At 42.6% G+C, this 20,721-nt stretch overlaps 1 protein-coding gene across 6 annotated transcripts in view; it reads right to left on the bottom strand.

The window, feature by feature from the left end:
* CMSS1 (cms1 ribosomal small subunit homolog) overlaps window positions 1–20,721 on the bottom strand; it is a 242,367-nt gene that overhangs the window by 21,197 nt on the left and 200,449 nt on the right. Inside the window, exon 1 of one of the 6 annotated variants that reach the window (XM_061366602.1) lies at window positions 7,786–7,940. The exons of 4 other annotated variants lie outside the window; for them this stretch is intronic. In XM_061366602.1, the coding sequence (XP_061222586.1) occupies window positions 7,786–7,882 (97 nt within the window). In that variant the 5' untranslated portion in view covers window positions 7,883–7,940. Of the gene's footprint in view, window positions 1–336; window positions 377–7,785; window positions 7,941–20,721 lie in introns of those variants that run through there. One more of the 6 variants, XM_061366604.1, reaches the window with a different exon arrangement.

Raw genomic sequence — 20,721 nt, 5'->3', positions numbered from 1 at the left:
GTACACATGATGTTAACTACATCTACGCATTCACTACCCGTGAGCAGAGTAAACTGATGGCCAGAGAACATATGAGAGAGAGAAAATAAATTATAGTATTAGTATTAGTATTTACTAATTCTATGTTGAAATAGGTACCTAACAATAAAAGGTAACTGAAAGGATATGTGAAAGATATGTCAAAGAATTTAAGTGAAAGGTGAAGTAAAAGAATATGAAGGAAGAAAAAAGAGATCTTTCTTAATCCATAGATACAACGTTATATATTATATGGCAATAAGGCAGCAGCTTTGAAAATCCTAATGCAATACAACAGGTAACAAAATGGGTACATACTTATGCCTGTAAAGAGAGATACCATCTTGTAACTCCTTTTCCCCCTTTGAAAGGCTTGTGTAACAGTCAGCATCCTAAAGTTGGGTTGTGACTTCAAAAAAGCTTGGGAAGTAGAAAGCTAGTGAAGAAAATCAGTCAGTGTTTTAACAATTTGGATATCATCCGTCATTAAATCTTACTTGATACAGGTTAGATTCTTGGCAAACTACAAGAGCTTTAGGAACAAAGCAGCAACTGAGAAGAGAATTTCTGTCCAGTACAACTAAGAGACGCCTAAGTGAAGGGGTTAGGTAAGCAGGTTAATGAACTTAGTTCAGACCAAAACAAACACCATGGAAGAAATGGCAGCACTCATTTGCATCTCAACACAGGATTAAGGCATATTCTGAAATCTTAAGTGAGCATCCACAAAGAAAAGCCTCTGCTTTCCAGATCTAGAGCAACTGTACAAACACGCGCCAAATAGACATTACAGCTCTGATGGTCTACTCGCCTATATCTCTTAGTGGGCACAGCCATAAAATCAGAAGCTGAATAGAGTATAGCCACATGAGTCCTAGATCCCATGTGGGCAAGTAGCTGGTGGCAGGGAAGGAGCAGGGATGTCACTACTGGTAACCTTTTACCACAGGCTATAACATTACCACATAACTAACATTAAGCTGCTGCTGTAATTCAGCCTCAGAGGATACTAGGTGGGTAGCCATTCTGGGATCTCTTCTCAAAGAGCATGAGTAAGGGAGGTGAAAAGTCTGTATCTCAGGCTTACTTGCACACTATCAAATATGTGGCACTGATCTCCATGAGTTGCTCTCATGAGCTCATTTCCCTCTCTTCCGAGGGACAAATTGCGACTAATTGACTTTTCTTGCAAGCTGCCATTTGGATCATGAGCAAGAAGAATGAACTGCCCCCAATACAACTGCTACTGTCCTAAGAGTGTTCATGAGACAGTGGATGAAGGTGAGAAGTTTTCTTGGAAAGTTTACTGGCCACGAGAAGTAAAAAAGGGAGAGTATTCAAAAAATGTTTTTACTTTTATCACCATCAACAGGAATATGGGTTTACCTTATAAATTTATTATTAACGCACAAAAAGGTGTACCTAGCCCTGTATAGCCTTACACATAGCAGCAGGTAAACAGGGGAAGAGAGAATGCTGAAGGTTAACAAATTTATTCCTTACAGCACAGCTCAAATATCTGTGCCAGTATACTGGGCTCTTCCTTTCTGTTCTGAGAATGTTCAAGAGCTCCTGCATCATACCCTTGCCCCTGCACAGCAACAGCTCCTTCCACAGCCTGTTCCTCTCAGAAGTCACTGACTACTTATTCCGACCACTTTGGAATCTGAGATATGTTACTGTATTAGAAGAAGCTAAAAAGTTACATCATTCAGCATACTGCTCAAAGTTTAAAAGATGTTAGTGTTACCACTACGCGTTACCATAGGCTTGTTTCCCATCGTATCACGCTTCCTCTGAGAAATTTCTTGTGCCGCATTTTGGCAGCGCAGCTCCTGTTTGTCAACCCATCACTGACTTTTGCGTCTCTGCCCTAATTCCAGAGATACTGGAGGAGTGACCAGCTTTTTCACACACCAACCCCACAGCCTCAGGGTCCTCGATGCACTGCATGCAACCAGGCTATGGAGTGATGATATACATGAAGTACATCCAAGTGTCTTTCATGGACACCTCCTTGTCGTGGGGAAAGACCTTGCGTGCCCTTGTGAGGCTGGGAGTCCATCTTTCTCACTGTTCTAGAGCCCCAAATCCCCAATTCCACAGTATATCTGTGCATGTCCCACTGAACTGAATTGCTGAGCCAGCTCTTTCCAACGTTTCACACTGGAAATAAATGAGAATTGCATAAAATAGATTCAGGAGAACCTGCAACTGATCTTTAAACATTTCTTCTTAAATCCCATTTGGTGTGCTCTGAAAGGCAAACAGGAGTCGCCTGAGTTTTAAATAACATCTTCTCTTTCTCATAACTAAAAGACACACTGCTAGCAATAGCAATCTGAAACTGGACAAATGGTTTCCATGATCCGAAACAGCCTGACAAACAATGTACCACCTGTTCACTGCCCATCTGAGTTTTGGACTGTACTTTGTGATGCAACTTCCTCTGCTTTCAGCAAGAAGAGAGAGAAGAGGGAACCAATGTCCAGCCCCAGACCCAAACAACATCTGTAAAACCAGTTCAAATTTGAACAACTTTTTCCAGTACCTGAGTATCTTTTTTTTTTGTACACAGAAGAACTTTTTATCTGTGTTCATCCCAGTTGAGACAGTAGCTAGCTTTGAGCTGTGAATGTTTGTGACACCATGTCAGTTCCCATGATGACAGGAAATCTTTGTTGTGGGCATCAAAGTCTGACAGGCCAGATCCTGCCAACCATGTGCATGTTAAATAGTGTATCTTCCTCTGCAAATAGTTCCCTTAATGTCAGCAGGGTTAGTCACAAAATAAATCGTAACTTGATGTGAATAAATGTAGATCCCAAACACATTTGTATCAGAGCAGCACTGCTTGCCCTGCTTTGAGGTGTCAAGAAGCCCAGATGACTCCTCTCTGCCACAACTAGAGAGAGCATAAATCCTTCCTTAATAATAAGTTGGCACAAATGCAGAACCTAATTGATTAATACAACATTGACTTTCATCTCCCTTGTGGTGCAAGTGAGCAGGCAGGCAGGCACTGATGGAATATGCTGCTGAAGGGGTGATGCTGTTCAGCACAGCAATCCTTTGCATCTGCTTTCCTGTTACACGGACCTTATGCAACCACAAGGTCATCAAAGACATCTGAATGGTCACATACTGCTCTCAATACAGAAACATAAACGTGAATTCCACAGCTCTTCACGCTTTCACCTTTGGTATTACATCAGTGGCATGGCACATACTAAGTGACTTCCCAGTCATTAAGTATTTCTATTTGATTTTATTTTGAATCATACTGATATGGAAAAAGCTATTTCTGCTTAACACACATGCATACATATATATATATGAATAAGATTCTCATTTATTATACTGATCACTATTTAAAATAATTCAGTGCAATGGATTCTAACTCAAATTTAATATTGGTATACAAACATGCGTCTAAGTACATCAATATGCATACTAAATACACATACACTCACCTTTATTAACACAAACATATCTGCATGTTCATACACATGCACAAAAATAAGCATACAAATATTTAGATAATTTAACTGGTTCCCTTCAAACATCTACTTTATTAGTATATTCACAAAGAATGTGCATTTGCTTGGTTATTTATACTGCTGTTTTTAAAGACAGACAGCACCTTAAGGATACAGGAGGTAATTAATAAGAAAACACAGAATAGAAGAATATTCCTTTGTGTACATACCCAAAAATAACTGAGGGAGTAATTTCCACTTTTTGTTATCTGGAAGCTAAGTGAGCTCAGACATCTATTTGGTATCTAACACCATGTCGTGGTTTAAATCCACCCAGACAGCTTTCACTCACTCCCCCCCCACACACACTTCTTGCCCTCCCCCTACTCTCGGAGGGACGGAGAGGAGAATCAGAAAGAATGCAACTCCCACGGGTTGAGATAAGAACAGTTTAGTAACTAAGGTATAACACAAATCACTACTGCTACCACCAGTAATAGTAATGATAAAGGAAATAACAAGGGAAGAGCATAAAACACCCCATCACCAGGCGACCGATAACTTGCCCCCCCAGTCCGACCAAGCACCGACCCATACCTCCTCCAACCCTGCAGTCCACCCAGTCCTTCCGGCTAACTCCCAGTTACCTCCTGGGCATGACGTGCTGTGGTATGGAATACCTCTTTGGTCAGTTTGGGTCAGGTGTCCTGTCTCTGCTTCCTCCCGGCTCCCCTCCTCCCTGGCAGAGCATGAGGCCCACAAAGTCCTTGGCCAAACCAAAACATCATTGTTTTTCAGCTCTGTTCCCAGCTGAAAGTCAAAACACAGCCCTGCACCAGCTACCAAGAAAGAGAAAAATGACTTCCACTGCTAAACCCAGGACATTATCCACCCCTTATTCCATACCATTCACATCATGCTCAGATCCCACATTTTCAATATACCCTCACTCTTATCTAAGTGCACTCTCATCGTAGTGCATGGACCAGTCCCTATAAAGCTGCTGAGTCCATCTGGTCCATGATGCCAGGCTCCATCTCTTGTAACAGTCTTCCAGAGCAGGAGAGGCTGTGTGCAGTGTTCACACACATGAATAACCTGGGCAGTAGCGTCCATTGTTAGGTCCACCCCTCGATCATGAGTCCATCTCTATGTTGCATCACTGCTCTGTTGGCCTTAAGGGTCATGGGCCCACCAGGTTCAAAATAATTCATTGTCCTTCCATCTCCAATGTTTCCAAAGCACTGGAGGGGCCCAGTGGACTAGATACTTGCCCATACTGTCCCACATGCCCTGCCACTCATGACTGTCCAGCCTTGGGGAAAACCTCTTGGTCCTCCCATATTGTTGTCTAACCCCAGACAAGACCCAAACCCGACTCTGCTTAAATTTTGGGATCAGACACAATGGTGGTGGGTAAAACACACTCTGCATGTGTGCCAACATAGTGAACACCATCACAATCAGCAGGCAGGTCCCAAGGGTACCCAAACGCCATTCAAAACCAGAACTCTCAAGCAATGCTGCTGTACTTGTCAGTGGGACTGGTGTAGCTGCTGTGCTTGTCACTGGGGCTGGTGCAGCTGCCGTGCTTGTCACTGGGGCTGGTGCAGCTGCTGTGCTTGCCGGCTCTCCCACCACCGGCTTCTCTTTCCCTGAGCCCAGCTCTTCCTCCTCTGCCTTGCTGGGAAATGCTGCGGGGTCTCCTGCGTCCTCCTGGGGCTCGGCGGGCGGCTTCCGGGGAATGCTCTCGGCCGCCGCGGGGCTGGGCTTGGCCGCGGGGCTCAGCTCCTCCGCTGCCTTCTCCCGCTCCTCGACCGCCCCGACCTCCTCCACCGGCAGCCGTCCCCTTGCGGCCTCCCGTCCCGCTCCCGCTTGGTGCCCGGGGCCGCTCTCCCGGGCCGCTTCAGCAGCCGCCGGCTCCGGGGGCCGCCCCCCCTCGGCTTCCCAGAGCCTCACGCAGGCGGAGGCGAGGGCGAGGGCCAGGACGGTGAGGAGCAGCCGGACGGCCAGGGACCAGTCCACGGCCATGTCCGTCCCGCCCTGCTGCTGGAGCTCGCCCGTATTACAAGCGATTGCCATAAAGTACAGTGAGACAAGAACCTTAGCCCAAACCCCACAGTTGATAAACACTAACACAGCAAATACCGGCTCTAAGTAAGTTACAACATTCTGAAGCTCTGAGATCAAGAGGAACAACTCTGAGATCCAATAAATCAGCATTGTGACAGTCAGATCTGTCGTTATCTCAACCCCTCGTGCCCCACGTTGGGCGCCAAAAAGAACTGTCGTGGTTTAACCCACAGCCAGACAGCTTGTTACCCACTCCCCCCCCTTTCTTGCCCTCCCCCTACTCCTGGAGGGACGGAGAGGAGAATCAGAAAGAATGCAACTCCCACGGGTTGAGATAAGAACAGTTTAGTAACTAAGGTATAACACAAATCACTACTGCTACCACCAATAATAGTAATGATAAAGGAAATAACAAGGGAAGAGAATACAACACCCCATCACCAGGCGACCGATAACTTGCCCCCCCAGCCCGACCAAGCACCGACCCATACCTCCTCCAACCCTGCAGTCCACCCAGTCCTTCCGGCTAACTCCCAGTTACCTCCTGGGCATGACGTGCTGTGGTATGGAATACCTCTTTGGTCAGTTTGGGTCAGGTGTCCTGTCTCTGCTTCCTCCCGGCTCCCCTCCTCCCTGGCAGAGCATGAGGCCCACAAAGTCCTTGGCCAAACCAAAACATCATTGTTTTTCAGCTCTGTTCCCAGCTGAATGTCAAAACACAGCCCTGCACCAGCTACCAAGAAAGAGAAAAATGACTGCCACTGCTAAACCCAGGACACACCATTTGGCCAACTAACTCCAAGTAACACAGGCTAGTACAGGATACGTTCATTTCTTACCATTAAGTTAATCTCTGTGCTGGGATTTGGAGGAAACCCGCCTTACAGGTCCACAAGGGAGGCTCCCTCAACTTCAATCCTACCAGGTATTTATTCTTCTTAATGGAGAAGAAAAATGTAAATTGGGATGAAAGAGAAACTTGGATAAATCCTTAAAACTACTTAATGTATCCCAGGCCTGTGTACAAGCAAGTTCTGCCCAGGAATGGTATGTCTCAAATGTGATGTCTCCCTTAATACTACAGGAGATTCATATTTTCTACTGTTCTCCCAACATGTTAGGAAGCAGCTGTGGCTCACAGCTGTAGTTCCTGTTGTGAAGGTAACAGAGTCTGGCTGACTCTGTGGACTTTGAGATGATAGATCATTATAAAATTACACAGTGAAACTTGGAAAAAATAGTAGGCTTCAATTAAAAAAACAAAAACCCCAACCAAAAACCAGCACACTTTGCAAAAACTTAACAGCCCAAATTACTGTTCACAGAAACACATGGCTACTTTAGTGACCACTGATACAATTCACACCTCTCTGGTTTGTATTTCGCAGGCATACACATCTATAGTATAAAGTTATCACAGTCCTGATGTTTCCTCAGGTTTTCTTTTAAATATTGAAAAATGCATGGATGCATATAACATAGCACACACTTAGATAAATGTCACCAAGAAAAAATACATCCTGTTGAAGTACAATACTCCAAACAATCTTTTATCCTAACTGTCCTAAATGTCTTAACACAGAATATGAGAGAAGACATTTTGAGTTGCTCAGATTTCTGCAGCTTTTTTTATTTAGAACCCTTTATATGACATAGCAGTATCAGACCCCATTTAACAGAGTATCAGGTTGACCCACATCAAGTTAAACTCTCTTTCAGGCTAAGAACAAAATACCCTGACATATTGCCACACAGAGTTATGAGTGGCAAATTCCATGGATCATAAAACATTTGTTGAAAAGCAGGCATAAGGGTTATGTTTCTACACCTCTTACTCCCCCCTCTGCACAAACTACACATTTCTCCACAGTATATTGTAAGTTCCACTGCCCTTTTAAGCTACTCCAGCATCTCAAATTTATACAGTACCAGAATATACATTTGTGGATTTAACTAACTTTTCCAAAAGGACTATAAAAGCTACTGAAAGGATAATTACTTACAGACAGAAGCTGTGTTAAGGTTTTTGAGATGGAGAAAGTTGACAGGCATTTCATCTATGTCAGTGCTCTTTAGTTAAGACTAGCAATTACAGTGCAATCTCTCATCTGTACAGGTCTTTTGTGAATTGGCATGCGGCTCATTTGTCTAAATGATCAAATAAAGCATATTATGACTCAATCAGTTGCAACTGCCATAAAAATAGAGCTCATACCTACATTCATTTTCTGCAAGCAGATGGCTGACTGCTTTTCTGTCTTTATATGTTGCAGTCCTGCTCCCTTAGATCCTCTCTTTATAGAGAGTGACATGCTGGGAGGTCAGTTTTCTGACAAGGTCATCTGCCTTCAGAGTATAAAGAGAACTGCATGGAAAGTGGGTTGGGCTATATTTAGTTTGGTCCAACTCCGAGCCTAGGTCCCCCTGCTGTCTCTCTCTTGCAGCACCATCTCCTCAGGTCTATTCTTGCAGATTCTCAGCCCACAGAATACATGAAGAGAGGAACGTCGCCCTAAGCTACTACTGGATCGAGGTTTTTGCAATTTGCTAAAACCAAGTGTCTCAGCAGCTCGGATGAGGACTCCTTAAATCCCTCATTCTTCTATCATTTATTTTTATGTATTCAAGTGGATTTTTCCTTTTCAAGTGAATAAGGAAAGGAAGCTGCCTGGGATATAGCAAAAAAAAGAGTTTCCTGAGCTAAGGTAAGCTTGTTTCATTCTTGTATTGTCATCATAATTAGAGAGCAATTGATGATGGCTTTGATCAGATACGCTTTTCTGCTAGACCAGTTCTGCATGTCAGCATTAAGTGTGTTTTTTTTGGCTAATGACATTCTCAATTTTGAAACATCAATTTTCATTACTGCTATCCAAAGAAAATTGGAAAATGTAAGGATATCAGCATGTGCAGTAGAATACACATTACCTGATTTTACTTGTTCAAATTAATGTAAAAAGCACACAGTCATAGCAAGAGACTGTATCATCCTGAAAGTAGGAGAAAAACAGATTTGTGATGATATGCATGATGATGACATATATATGCATGTACTAAGATGTGCTGAATGATGTTTTATCCACATTATTTTGTATGATATAAGAAAGTATGGCTTCAGGGTTTGCAATACAGGGATTGCTGCAAATAGCACATCTATTTAAAAAAAATGAATTAATTACTTGATGAACACATACTCAAATCCCTTAACGGTTTCAAAGAAGTTGCTCAGCTTCAACCAGAGTACATGCAGGATTAAAGATCAGTGAATATGGTCTCCTTTTTCCGTTGCATGCTTTACAGTGGGCCTGCATTGCTTCTATATGCATATGGCTTTCCTCAGCACCATTTTTAAACTCTTGTGATTCCTAAGGGGGGGAGGGGGGGTGAAGGGGGGGGAACCTGGACAGAATACAGCATTGCATGCCGTAAGGAGATCCTAACACACTTCAGGCCACATGGATATCATGATACTGTGGAGTGGAATCTGACATGAGATCGTTATCACATAAAGACAACACTGGAGCCATGGATTTAGCACTGGCACACACACACACACACACACACTCTCTAATGCAACATGACCATAGCAAACACACAAGAATGGTAACCTGAAGAAATAGGGTAGAAAGGTCCACTTGACCAAAAGTCCCAACACCGACACCATCAGGAAGTTCTTCAAAACATAAAAAAGATGTAAAGGTCTTAGCAAAAACATCTGACGAAAGGCAGATGTGTTTTGGATTAACAGTAGGCAAAGGGCAAGAAAGGTCACTAAGTCACTGGTTCATCTAAGCCAGGACAACTGAGTGAATTCCTGCACTTGTTTCAGGTCATCTTTTCTTAATATATGCCTGGTTAAACAATATCATGCCTCAGGAATAAAAAGTAAAAGATTACAAGGTAGCAAATCTTACCTACTGAAGAAACTTCTGATTTTGGTTACTCTCAACTCTGTGTAAGATCTTCTGATCATCCTCTGCTTCTGATTCTTGCTTAGTAATTTATACTTGGAGTCTTGTAATAAACACTATCCATTTCATATAAAATACCTTCCTAGCAGTCCTAAAACTCTTTAACAAATGATCAGGGGGGCTGGAGCACCTCTCCTGAGCACAGGCTGGGAGAGCTGGGCTTGTTCAGCCTGGAGAAGCGAAGGCTCCAGGGTAAGCCTTATGGGTTCAGATTTAAACAGGGGAAGTTTAGATTGGATATAAGGAAGAAGCTCTTTACTGTGAGGGTGGTGAGGCACTGGAATGGGTTGCCCAAGGAAGTTGTGAATGCTCCATCCCTGGCAGTGTTCAAGGCTGAGCTGGAGAGAGCCTTGGATGAAATGGTTTAGTGCAAGGTGTCCCTGCCCACGGCAGGGGGGTTTGGAACTAAATGACGTTAAGGTCCTTTCCAACCCTAACTCTAACTATTCTATGATTCTATGACCTTAAATCAGCTTTCCAGTACCTGAAGAGGGCCTTACAAGAAGTTTGGATAGGGACTTTTTGTAAGAGCAAGTAGTGACAGAACAAGGGAGAATTGCTTTAAACTGAAAGAGATGAGATTTACATTAGATATTAGGATGAAATTCTTCACTCTGAGTGTGATGAGACACTGGAACAAGTTGCCCAGAGAAGCTGTGGCTGCCCCATCCCTGGCAGTGTTCCAGGCCAGTTGGGCAGGGCTTTGAGCAACCTGGTCTAGTGGAAGGTGTCCCTGCTCATGGCAGTGGGGCTGGAACTGGGTGAGCTTTAAGGTCCCTTCCAACCCAAACCAGTCTACAATTCTAAAATTTGGGTAGCATGATATGGAGTCAACTCAGGCTGTGTGGCATGTGATAATTCAGATTAATCCAGAAGGTTTATATTTCAAGAACTCAAAGAAGAAGCTGTTATGGGAGGATCACTGAAGTATGGCAAATGCATTCACCAAGTCCATCATTAAGTAAAAGGCTTCACAGTATAAAAGCAACTAGTGTGGCCTCAGATTGGCAACAACTTTTTATAAGCAGTTGTTACACACTCATAGAAAAGAGGACACATGCATCTTTTAAGTTTTTAAATATTCACATTTTACCTAAAGTTACTGCTTAATAAATCAATTTAGTCCCTGTGACACTTTGGCACCTATTCTCTGTGTGTGGGAAAATGTCATTTCTTCATAAATGTTAAAGACATCAGGGTTGTAGAGTGTGGATTAAAAGAAAGCAGTCCAGATGTGTCTGTAGCTTACTAACATATCATTCAAAATAACACCCTGGCAGACGGGATGCATCCCAGAGGTAGCCAGGGACTGGCTTGTTTTGAAGGGAGCATTATCACACCTTCCCCACAGGAGCTGAGCCTAGAAGATGTCTGTCACTCAAACTGGTGGGAGGTTTATTAGCATATGGATGAGAGGATGACAGGAATGGAAAATGGCAGTATCACTTCAATGATAAACAGGAGTGTGGCATTACTGGAAGAAGCCAGAAGGAAGCACATGCGAGTGAACAGCCCTCATTCGCCAATGCAGACAAACCTCAATCTACTTCTAACCTTTCTCTGGCTGGGCCGATCCTGCTTCGTAGGATTCTCTTCTTCCTATTCTCCCCTCTCTGTTAAAAAATTCCAGCACCACAATGAGCTGGCTTCATCTTGCTAAGGTGTGACCTCCAATGGGCACAATGTGGCCATCCTAGTGGGGACCACCACAGAAGGAAAAAAAAATTAAAATAGTAAAGAGGAGGAAAAGATTTTTATTTTCTCCTGTACTGCCAGAAAGAAAGACTGAAACCCTTTGTTTCTATTATGCGGGCTCAGATGGGGCTGAAAGCCACTTTCCTCACTGGGAGTGGGAAGGCATGTCTGTATATGTTGTCTGACATGCCCAAGGTTGTGGAGAAGGAGGAAGAGGAGGCGTGGCTAATGATACATGCTGCCAGTTGGCCAGGTAAAACTCCAAGGGGACATTCACAAACTCCTAGCTTTGGCAGTCACCTTCCGCTGACAGGCCTAAGCAGCACCAGAGCCAGATGGCTAAATCCAAAGAGCGTCAGGGGGGATGAGCAAATCCCACCTACAGTCATATGCCTACTACCACTTGCTGTATTTATGTTCCTGCTTGGGGCTTTCTCCTGGTGCAACCAAACAGTAAACAATACTAGGAGTTTCCTGCTGCCCTGCCAAACTGAACTGACAGAAACAAGCTTGGGTTTTAAAGGGAGTCAACTCATACCTTTAGCAAGAGGCCCTGACAGCATCGCTGGCACATGGCTCTGTAGCCAGCCCACAGGACCCAGGACTCACCTCCACCCACCACCATCATCACATAGCTGTTGCGGCAGCCAACATCCAGGCAGGGACATCTAAAAGCGGATGGAAGAGTGTAAGAGTAAAGGTGGTACCTAGAGAGTCAGTCAGAGTACTTGGGTAGAGTTCTCTGTGTGTATGCCTGTATGAGGAGGGAACACAATATCTGATATGAAAACAAGCTGCTACAGAAGCAGAAGCAGTCTTCCCTCAAAACATGCATAAAAATTATCTTTCAAAACCTTTTGTGACTATAGCCACAACTCCTCCCAGGAAGGGACAGAGGATGACATGCCAATACATGCTGTATAGGAAAGACAGATACTTACAGGCACAGAAAATCATAAAGCTATAGTTAAGCAGATAATTAAATTATTGTAGTCATTCTGCTAAAGAATATTTTCCTAACACCTACCAGTAAAAGGGAAGGGGAAAGAAATCAAAGTTCATACTTGCAACAAACCATATAGCCCCAAGCTTTGTCTGACCTGCTTTCACAAATTTATCTCCCAAAAATAGGAGGAAAAGAAACCCCAACCACCCAACAACAAAACTTTTCCATAGGGTCCCCTGCTGCATTTTTCTCTCTGTGCACCAGAGGTATAGCGAAATCTTGTTGCAAAAAAACAGTCTGCTTTGAGGTGAAAAATAGCTTCAGCAGTCTGCACCTTCTTTCAGTCTGATCAGGACTAATGCAAAAGTGTTAGGATTAATGCAAAGATTTCCAAAGAGTGGTTTTCACATTTTTCGTTAGAAAAAAAATTCTTTTAATGGTGGCAAATTCACTCTTGTCTACCCAAAGCACAATAAGGCTTCATGCTCACATCTAAGCAGAATAAGGCACAGAAAAAAAATATCCATTTGAGGATCTAGACACTCTACAGGCCTGCAGTACCACACTGCTTTGCACCGGGCAACTGTCAACTCTATACTGCTGAAAACTGCAGGGAGAACACTGCCCGCTACAGTCAGTGCCTTACTTCTCGCCCAGACATCTTTGTGGTTCCACCCAGTACAGTCTGATGGGTCTCAGCCCTTACTTCAGTGATTATTCAGGACTGATACACAACCCATTCATGTGGGGTAAGATCTGCTGTGCAGAGCCTCCACATAAAAACAGGAATCTGCAGGGGAAAGAGAGGCAGAAGGAGTGGCCACACATGACATGAGACACTGACCACCAGGGCAACTGGGGACACAGCAGATGCAGCCTGCCTTCCTCTGGTCATATCTGTATCTCTCTTGAAGTCATACAAATGCACATAAAAATGTACACAGTTGCATACAGACAAATTACAAAGTTGCAAAGGGTGGGGACCCACTCCATCCATTAACAGCAAAACATAATATTATAAGCTAAGATGAAACACCTCCTTTGAATAATGCATTTATTTAATATGGACTTGGAATTTGATCATATAAAACAGAAAGCAACTTTGGCTTTGCCTAAAAATAACGATGAGAATGAAATTGAACAACAAAGTAGTTCACTTGGAATGTTATAAAATAGTGTGCAGGGGGTATGAGACAGCATGAATATACCCAGAGCAGCAACAGTTTATCTATGCTTTCAAAACTGTTTAAAAATTGAGGACATGCATCGGCCACCTGCAAGGATTGTGTTCTCATTTTCATAGAGCTGTTCCCAACTCCAAGTTTAGTGACAGCTACGGAAGTAAGCTGAAAACACAGTGCTCCACTGGGGCACAGGTTTCTTACGGCAGTAATAGAGGTACACAGCATGCCGACAGAAAGACCTTTGCTTTCTCATGGGAGCTTAGCAGGAGCTAGGAGCCTGGGAAAGCAGCAGCACAGCAATGGCTGCACTTTGCTGAAGCAGTTTCCCTGTGAATAGTGTGTTCATGGCTTTCTGCTGCTCTGCGGCATGTCAAGGAAAAGTATTGTTATGTAAGGCTAGATTGTACCAGTAAGTTTCACTTGAAGATGAAGGTGGTTAACTTGTAAAACAATTCCCAATGAAAAACCTACCTACACAACATGACATAGTCATGCAGGGAGAAATAGCTAAAAGTGGGATTATACAAAACTAACACAAATTTCTCACCTTCCATTACATAAGCCTAAATTCTCTCAGTTGCAGCAAATTCACAGTGACCACTACTGGGGCTAAAACAACACTGAAAGTAATCCTACCTGAATTCTTTGTCTCCAGCATCAGTGAGTGAAAGTGCATATGCACAGCTGCAAAACTGCAAATTACAATTTTACATTAAATGAAATTTGGACTAAACACAGTCTTGATAAAATAAATCCTCGGAGGTGAACTTTTCCATCTTTCACTTACAACCAGTTTTTTAGTACACCAATCTGTTTCCCAGGTACCACTGGAGATCAGTGTCCAATCTCTAGCACAGAAAAAACATTTAAAAAAATCAGTATTTACACAGCAGGGCTGTATTTAGCACAGTACCCATGCCATTTTCATAACCACTAATAATACTGCAGAATACGAGAGTGAAGGATGAAAAGAAGGTAAAATAATCCCCAAATGAGTGGCAAATGTTTTAGATACTCTCCTTAAAGAGGCAGTTTAAAAGCCATATGCAAAATATAGTGGAAAAATAGGCATTTTCTATCAAGTCTTGTCTGTCTTTAAGAACATTCAATTTAAATAGAATACAAGTAGCAGCCTTTCTTCCTGTTACTATGTTTTGTTCCGCTAACAGAATCATTAGAGTTGTCATCCAGTACAACTTCATGAGTACCATCATAAGTCCACTTACACAACACTTGCCTAAAAGAGTGGGAAGACAAGGAAATCCCACTTGGGAAGAAAGTGGGGTAGTAGAGGACAAGCCTGTGGGTACAGAATTAAAAAGAAGGGTTGAGATGACACACTGGGGGTCTTGTGTGCTCGAGCACACGCTGTTGCCATGTGTTGTCTCACACAGTCAAGCCAATGGGCTGCATGTGTGCTCACCCACCAGCCAGCACTGGCCCACTTAGAAGGCGAGACAGCTCAGGTTACGATGGAGTTTCTCAATATAGATAAGTACACATCAAGAGACTGAAACATATGGCCTTTCAACTCTTTTGGAACAGGAAACTTGAGACTCTCGAAGGGAGAAAAACAGAGCATTCACTCCCCCTCACACTAACTTCCATCTGACCTCCATCTGTCTGAGTTGGACAACACGTAGTGTAATTATAGGTTTCTTGAGTCTTCCCAGAGACTGTCCTCTTACATAGGCAAAGAATCTCACAAATCTCTTTCAGAGCACAGATTTTCCTCCATCTTAGACCCTTCTTCTGCCCTATAACAAATGTGCAAGGTAATTCCCCATCAGGTTTGCTCCTCACCAGTGAAAAAAGGAAAAAATGCCAGGTTTCATCAGGCAATGCAAGGTACAGAGTGACCACTGGAAAAGCATGGCTACCTTCTTTTCTCCTGTCCTTTCCTTTGAACAATATGCAGAAATAACCATTCCCTTAATGGGGTGTTCTGGAGCTTAAACAACATATGTAAAGTGCTACGAGATTCTTGAAGAAAGTGCTATAGTAAAATAAAATTATAGTTGTTTATTATAGCCAGACATAAAGGACATGAAGTCCTTTTCTCTAACCCTTGAAAAAGCATCAGTGTTTTTAAACATATTTTCAATAACCCAAACCACATGCATTCAGATCATTTAAGATGAAAAATAAACTTGGAGCTTACTCTGTCAGCGACACACAGCTCAGTGGGATCCCTTTTAACTTGCAGCTACAGTTCTCCAGTCTCAGTATCAACAGCCACAGTCAAAGGATTTTTTGTCATGGTTTTGCTATTCAGCAGCTTCTGGGAGAGTGTCCTGATGCGAAATGAGTGATAAGGCTTAGCCCTATCTAAAAGGCTACTACTCTTGAGCATCCAGCTCAAGGACAAACTGATGACAGACTATGTAATGCTAGGGTCAGAATATATATGGTATGGCAGAGACAGAAGCAGTGCTTTATCTAGGCCCTGAAGTCTCACCTCTGGAGACAGCCTCATAAGACAGATGTCCTTTGGTATCCTGTACAAATTCACATGTTGTGAATTCTTCATCCAAGACTCTGCTGGGAAACGTAGTCTCCTCCCACTTGATTTACCGCAGAACTGCTGATAAGAAACCCCACTATAGCAGAACACAACCTGCAGCACAACAGGAATGAGACAGGCAGCACATCTGAGGAGGGGGAATCAGCATCTCAGCCAAAGTTACAGAAAACACCAACTGTAAGACAATCCAAGTCTTACTATATGGAAAACAGCACAGCCCTCAAATCAGAGATACTTTGTCTCTCACTGCTTGTCTTTGGCAGCAGAAAGAATGGCCAAACACAATTAATAGTATTAAACAGAGCACAGCATAGCAATAAAAAAAGTAAATCCCATGTACCATCATGGTAATTTTATCCTTTTGGGTTTTTTTTTTAACAGCTAAGTATTTAGTTCAGCAATGGTTGGGACTGGCAGACTGCACCAGGACTCTAATGAAAGTAAAACTCTGGGGAGCGATTTTGATTATAGCAGAGGTTTCAGCTGACTACATTTTAATTAACTGGAGTAGTACAGCACTCTGAATTTCTAGGTATCCCGCTTCAACCTGCAGATTAATATGACGTTACCAGGAGGTCGAAGGAGGTGATCTTGCCCCTTTTATTCTGCTCTTGTGAGACCTTACTTGGAGTACTGTGTACAGTTCTGGTGTCCTCAACATAAAAAGGACATGGATCTGTTGGAACAAGTCCAGAGGAGGGCCACCAGAATGACCAGGGGACTGGAGCACCTCCCGTATGAAGATCGGCTGAGAAAGTTGGGGCTGTTCAGCCTGGAGAAGAGAAGGCTGCGTGGAGTCCTCAGAGCAGCCTTCCAGTATCTGAAGGGGGGCTATAGGGATTCTGGGGATGGACTCTTCATTAGGGACTGTAGTGGTAGGACAAGGGGTAACGGGTTAAAACTTAAACAGGGGAAGTTTAGATTGGATATAAGGAAGAAGTTCTTTACTGTGGTAATGAGGCACTGGAATAGGTTGCCCAAGGAGGTTGTGAATGCTCCATCCCTGGCAATGTTCAAGGCCAGGTTGGACAAGGCCTTGGGCGATATGGTTTAGAGCAAGGTGTCCCTGCCCATGGCAGAGGGGTTGGAACTTGATGATCTTAAGGTCCTTTTCAACCCTAACTATTCTATGATTCTATGATTCTATGACTTTAGGGCACATTTAATATTGTTCTAATAAGATCTTTAACTGTTCTTTTACATCTCAAAGTTAATTTGATTTTTTTTTAATTTTTATTATGGAGGCTTTCAATGACCATTTCAATTACAAATCACTAAAATGATGTGGCTGCAGAATGCCAAAAATAGACTCAGAAAACAATTTTTCTAATTACAAAAGAAGTTTTTTCAGATCAATAAACTGTTTTAATTTAAAATAGGTCTCTATTATAATGAAGACAAGCCACAGTAGCATTCAGCTAAAAAAGCTCAGTAAAGACCCATAATATTAGCTAACATCCCCTATAGGATAAACACGTAAGTTGTCAATTACAAGAGAAAAGCAGGATGTTCAGGGTTTGACATAGGGTGCAGTGTCGACATTATCTGTACAATCTGACTTAAGCAAGGACTGACAATATACAAATACGTAGCAAACAAAAAACCAGATCCCAAAATAAGTAAGTTTTCAGCTCATACATAATTAGACCCATCAGATACAGCGTAATTTATAGCTTTAAATTCACAAAGCATGTACATTTTCCTTTGCATTCTTCTCTATGTTCTGAATTCACCAGTCATTTGCTACTGTATGGAGATGAGAATGTTAAACTGCCCAGCATCCTCCCAGTTTCTATTGAGATGCTACAGTCTCCAACATCAAGTAAACGTGACCTGCAGACTTGGTTGTATGCTGTCACTATCCAGCCGCAGTAGTAAATGACTATCTTCCTTAAGAGGGATGTAAAATTAGGAAAAGATCCATACATTATAAAGGACGAGGGGAAAAACCTGAAGACAGCCATCAACCAGAGAGGGCTAAACCCGAGAGAAGGGCAGAGCACACCTCTGAAGCTAGTGGCAGTGGTGGCAGGAAAGGGTATGAGGGCAACAGACATGGAGCTCTAGCCTAGCTCTGAGCCAGTACACTTCTCCATGTTGATTATGTCAAAACCGCTTCATTTTCTACAAACGGGGTAAGCCGCTGTACTACCTGCTCCTTATCCATGATGTCATGGTGCTGTTACTTGGTCCCTGCATGGGAGATGGTAGAGGAGGTGACTCCTGCTGTCTCAAGGCACTGTCTCTCACTCAATTGTAGAAACATACTTGCTCGTAGCAGCACCTACCCCTGCTAAGGGGTACTGAGCCCCTCATGGCTACACCACTAACCCAAATGCAACCACCTCTGCCAGGTGTCCTCTGTTGTTATCTAAACCTCAAAGCAATCTTTGGATAGGCTCGGGCAGTTTTTGGCCTATTCTAACATCACATAAGAGTGGCAGATTTTTTTTTATATTAGAATAATTTCTGTCTCCACCATTTGAGGAAGATAAAGAAAATGGGTTCACTGCACAGACCAGCCTCAGTAGGACAGTAAATACAAGGTGCAAAACAGGTAGTCAAAAGTCTCCAACCTGTGTTCAACACAGAAAATATTCAAGAGATCAACCTCCAAATTCAAAATGGAAAGCAGAAGTGACTGCAGAGGATTTTCATTCAAAAAAACAGCTTCTGTTTAGGTTCACTGGTCAAGACTTCTGTTAGCATGTACTTCAGGAAACTCACAGTATCCTTGTACTCTGCTATGGATGGAAGAAACAAAGTTCCCCCAGCTGTATTCCTGTGTTAATTTTGGAGCCATTTTTCAAAGACAGTTTTGAAGTGTACAGAGCTATGACTTGGACACGATCAGAAGTCCACAGATCTGCTGCTGCATTCCATACAGTCAACTACAAGGTGTGAGCAACTTGCCTCCAGAACCAAATGGGAGTCAATCTGGTTGTTTCAGATGGTTCATCTCATTCCTCTCATGAGGCCCAAAACAGGCAGCTGCTCCTCCTCACAAGTAGTGCTTGCCACGGCATCCCAACAGATTAGGCTCCATTCCCTCATGAAGCTATACATTACTAATCTTATCTGAAGCAGACAGTGCTGACGCCCAGCTTCCCCACTGTCTGGAAGAACACCAGCTGTCTCCAGCTTAGCCTGAGTCAACAGAGCGTGTGTACCAAGAGGAAATATTTCTTAAAACTTTGCAGGATTTAGAATCCTTCCCCTAGTCTTCTCCCTATCTACTCTCACAGAAACTGCCTGGGATTCACCCCAATCCATCTCTCTGCATGCCCAGGTGCAATAGACTTGGCTTTACATCATCTGCTTACAAGATAACTGTGCCATTTCCTCTCAGACAAGGACCTGGACCCAACATCCCATCTGTTTGTGTTTTTTCAGAGATGGGTTACTGCAAGACTGGCTTTATCAGACCTACAGAAGGAGATGCTTAGATTATGGAGCCAGTGAAAGTTATGGTAGCACACCTCCAAGATCACAGGAATGGACATTAAAGAAAGTAACCGTACTTACCAGTTCCTTAGATTTTACTTCTTAGAAGTCTTTTGTGGGCTTAGATCTATGGCTCAAGAATCTCTATGGTCTTTTTCTTCATTCATTAGCACTGGAGCATTACAGCCAATAGACACCACATACTTGCTAATGTTGTAAATACAGAAGTTCATTTGTACTGAAAGGCAACCAAATTGAGGAAGAACTTTCAAGTCTGAACTTAAAAACTGGTCAGTAAGGGGTACTGGATAAGACTTGTATTCATCAGCCCTTCTTAAAAGTGGTTACAAACAAGCGGATAACAAATTACACAAAACCCAGAAATAAACAGATTTTTACTAACTTATAGACCTTTCAAGGCTTCTAAAAATCTCAAAGGTGTTTTAATGGTGTGTAGACATGGCACAGACTGGTGCAATACAAGCACATGGCTCAAAAGGTAGACAAAGCCCCTAAGAACCAAAAACCACTAAGCAATGCAGCTAACTTTGCAACAAAAACTTATTTCTTGGACCAGTTTTGCATTTCAGGATGCAGTCCAGCAGTGAGTTGGTTTATGAACAATCACATCACGACACACATAGCTTGCATATCCGATCGTCTCATGAAAAACAGGGGTCTCTACAGTGGCAACATTACCTGTGAGCAAACACTATTTTTAAATAAAAGCCTTTCATTCTGGGGTAAATGATTTCCAAACAGATTTTGATCCCTTAAATCAGGGATCAAAACTTTGTGAGCAAGTAGGAAAGCATTCTACAACTTGAAATGTTACAGCCAAGCTGATGAAAGATAGCTCAAGCAACTTTAAGGGCTCACAAGCAGTCATTTTTACTGTAGAAATCAACACACCATGTCCAGGTCCAATAAAAACAAATTATTTTGTTATTATGGAAAATACACTAATTCTACTCACTGTTTCCCACAGGTTTACAGTATTAATAAATCCAGATTTACATCATTAATCTCTAGAATTAGCAACTTATAAGTGTACAGTAAGTGGTGATTAAACCAATAGAAATGCCCCATAATACAGATATTATTGCCTTTGTACGAGAAGTCACCATGTGGTAACTGAATATTAACTTCAAAGACCCTTCTCATTTTACACAGTTGGGCTCTCTGATGAAACCTGCACTTGGAGCATGCTAGTGTAATAACATGTTCCCACAATTATTTTTTCTTTTTTTTTTTTTTTTTTTTAATCAGTAATTAGAATGAAACACTATGGCTGAACTGTATTACTCTCACCCACTTACATCATCAAAACAACATGACACTGTTACTTTTCTAAAGCTCGTTTTTGGAGAAGCAAGTGATCTGTTCT

Source organism: Neopsephotus bourkii, unplaced genomic scaffold, assembly GCF_033783945.1.
Source record: "Neopsephotus bourkii isolate Nb327-2 ecotype Australia unplaced genomic scaffold, CSIRO-AGI_Nbou_v1 NB_1350, whole genome shotgun sequence".
Taxonomy (NCBI): domain Eukaryota; kingdom Metazoa; phylum Chordata; class Aves; order Psittaciformes; family Psittacidae; genus Neopsephotus; species Neopsephotus bourkii.
This window is presented reverse-complemented; position numbering and strand designations above follow the sequence as displayed.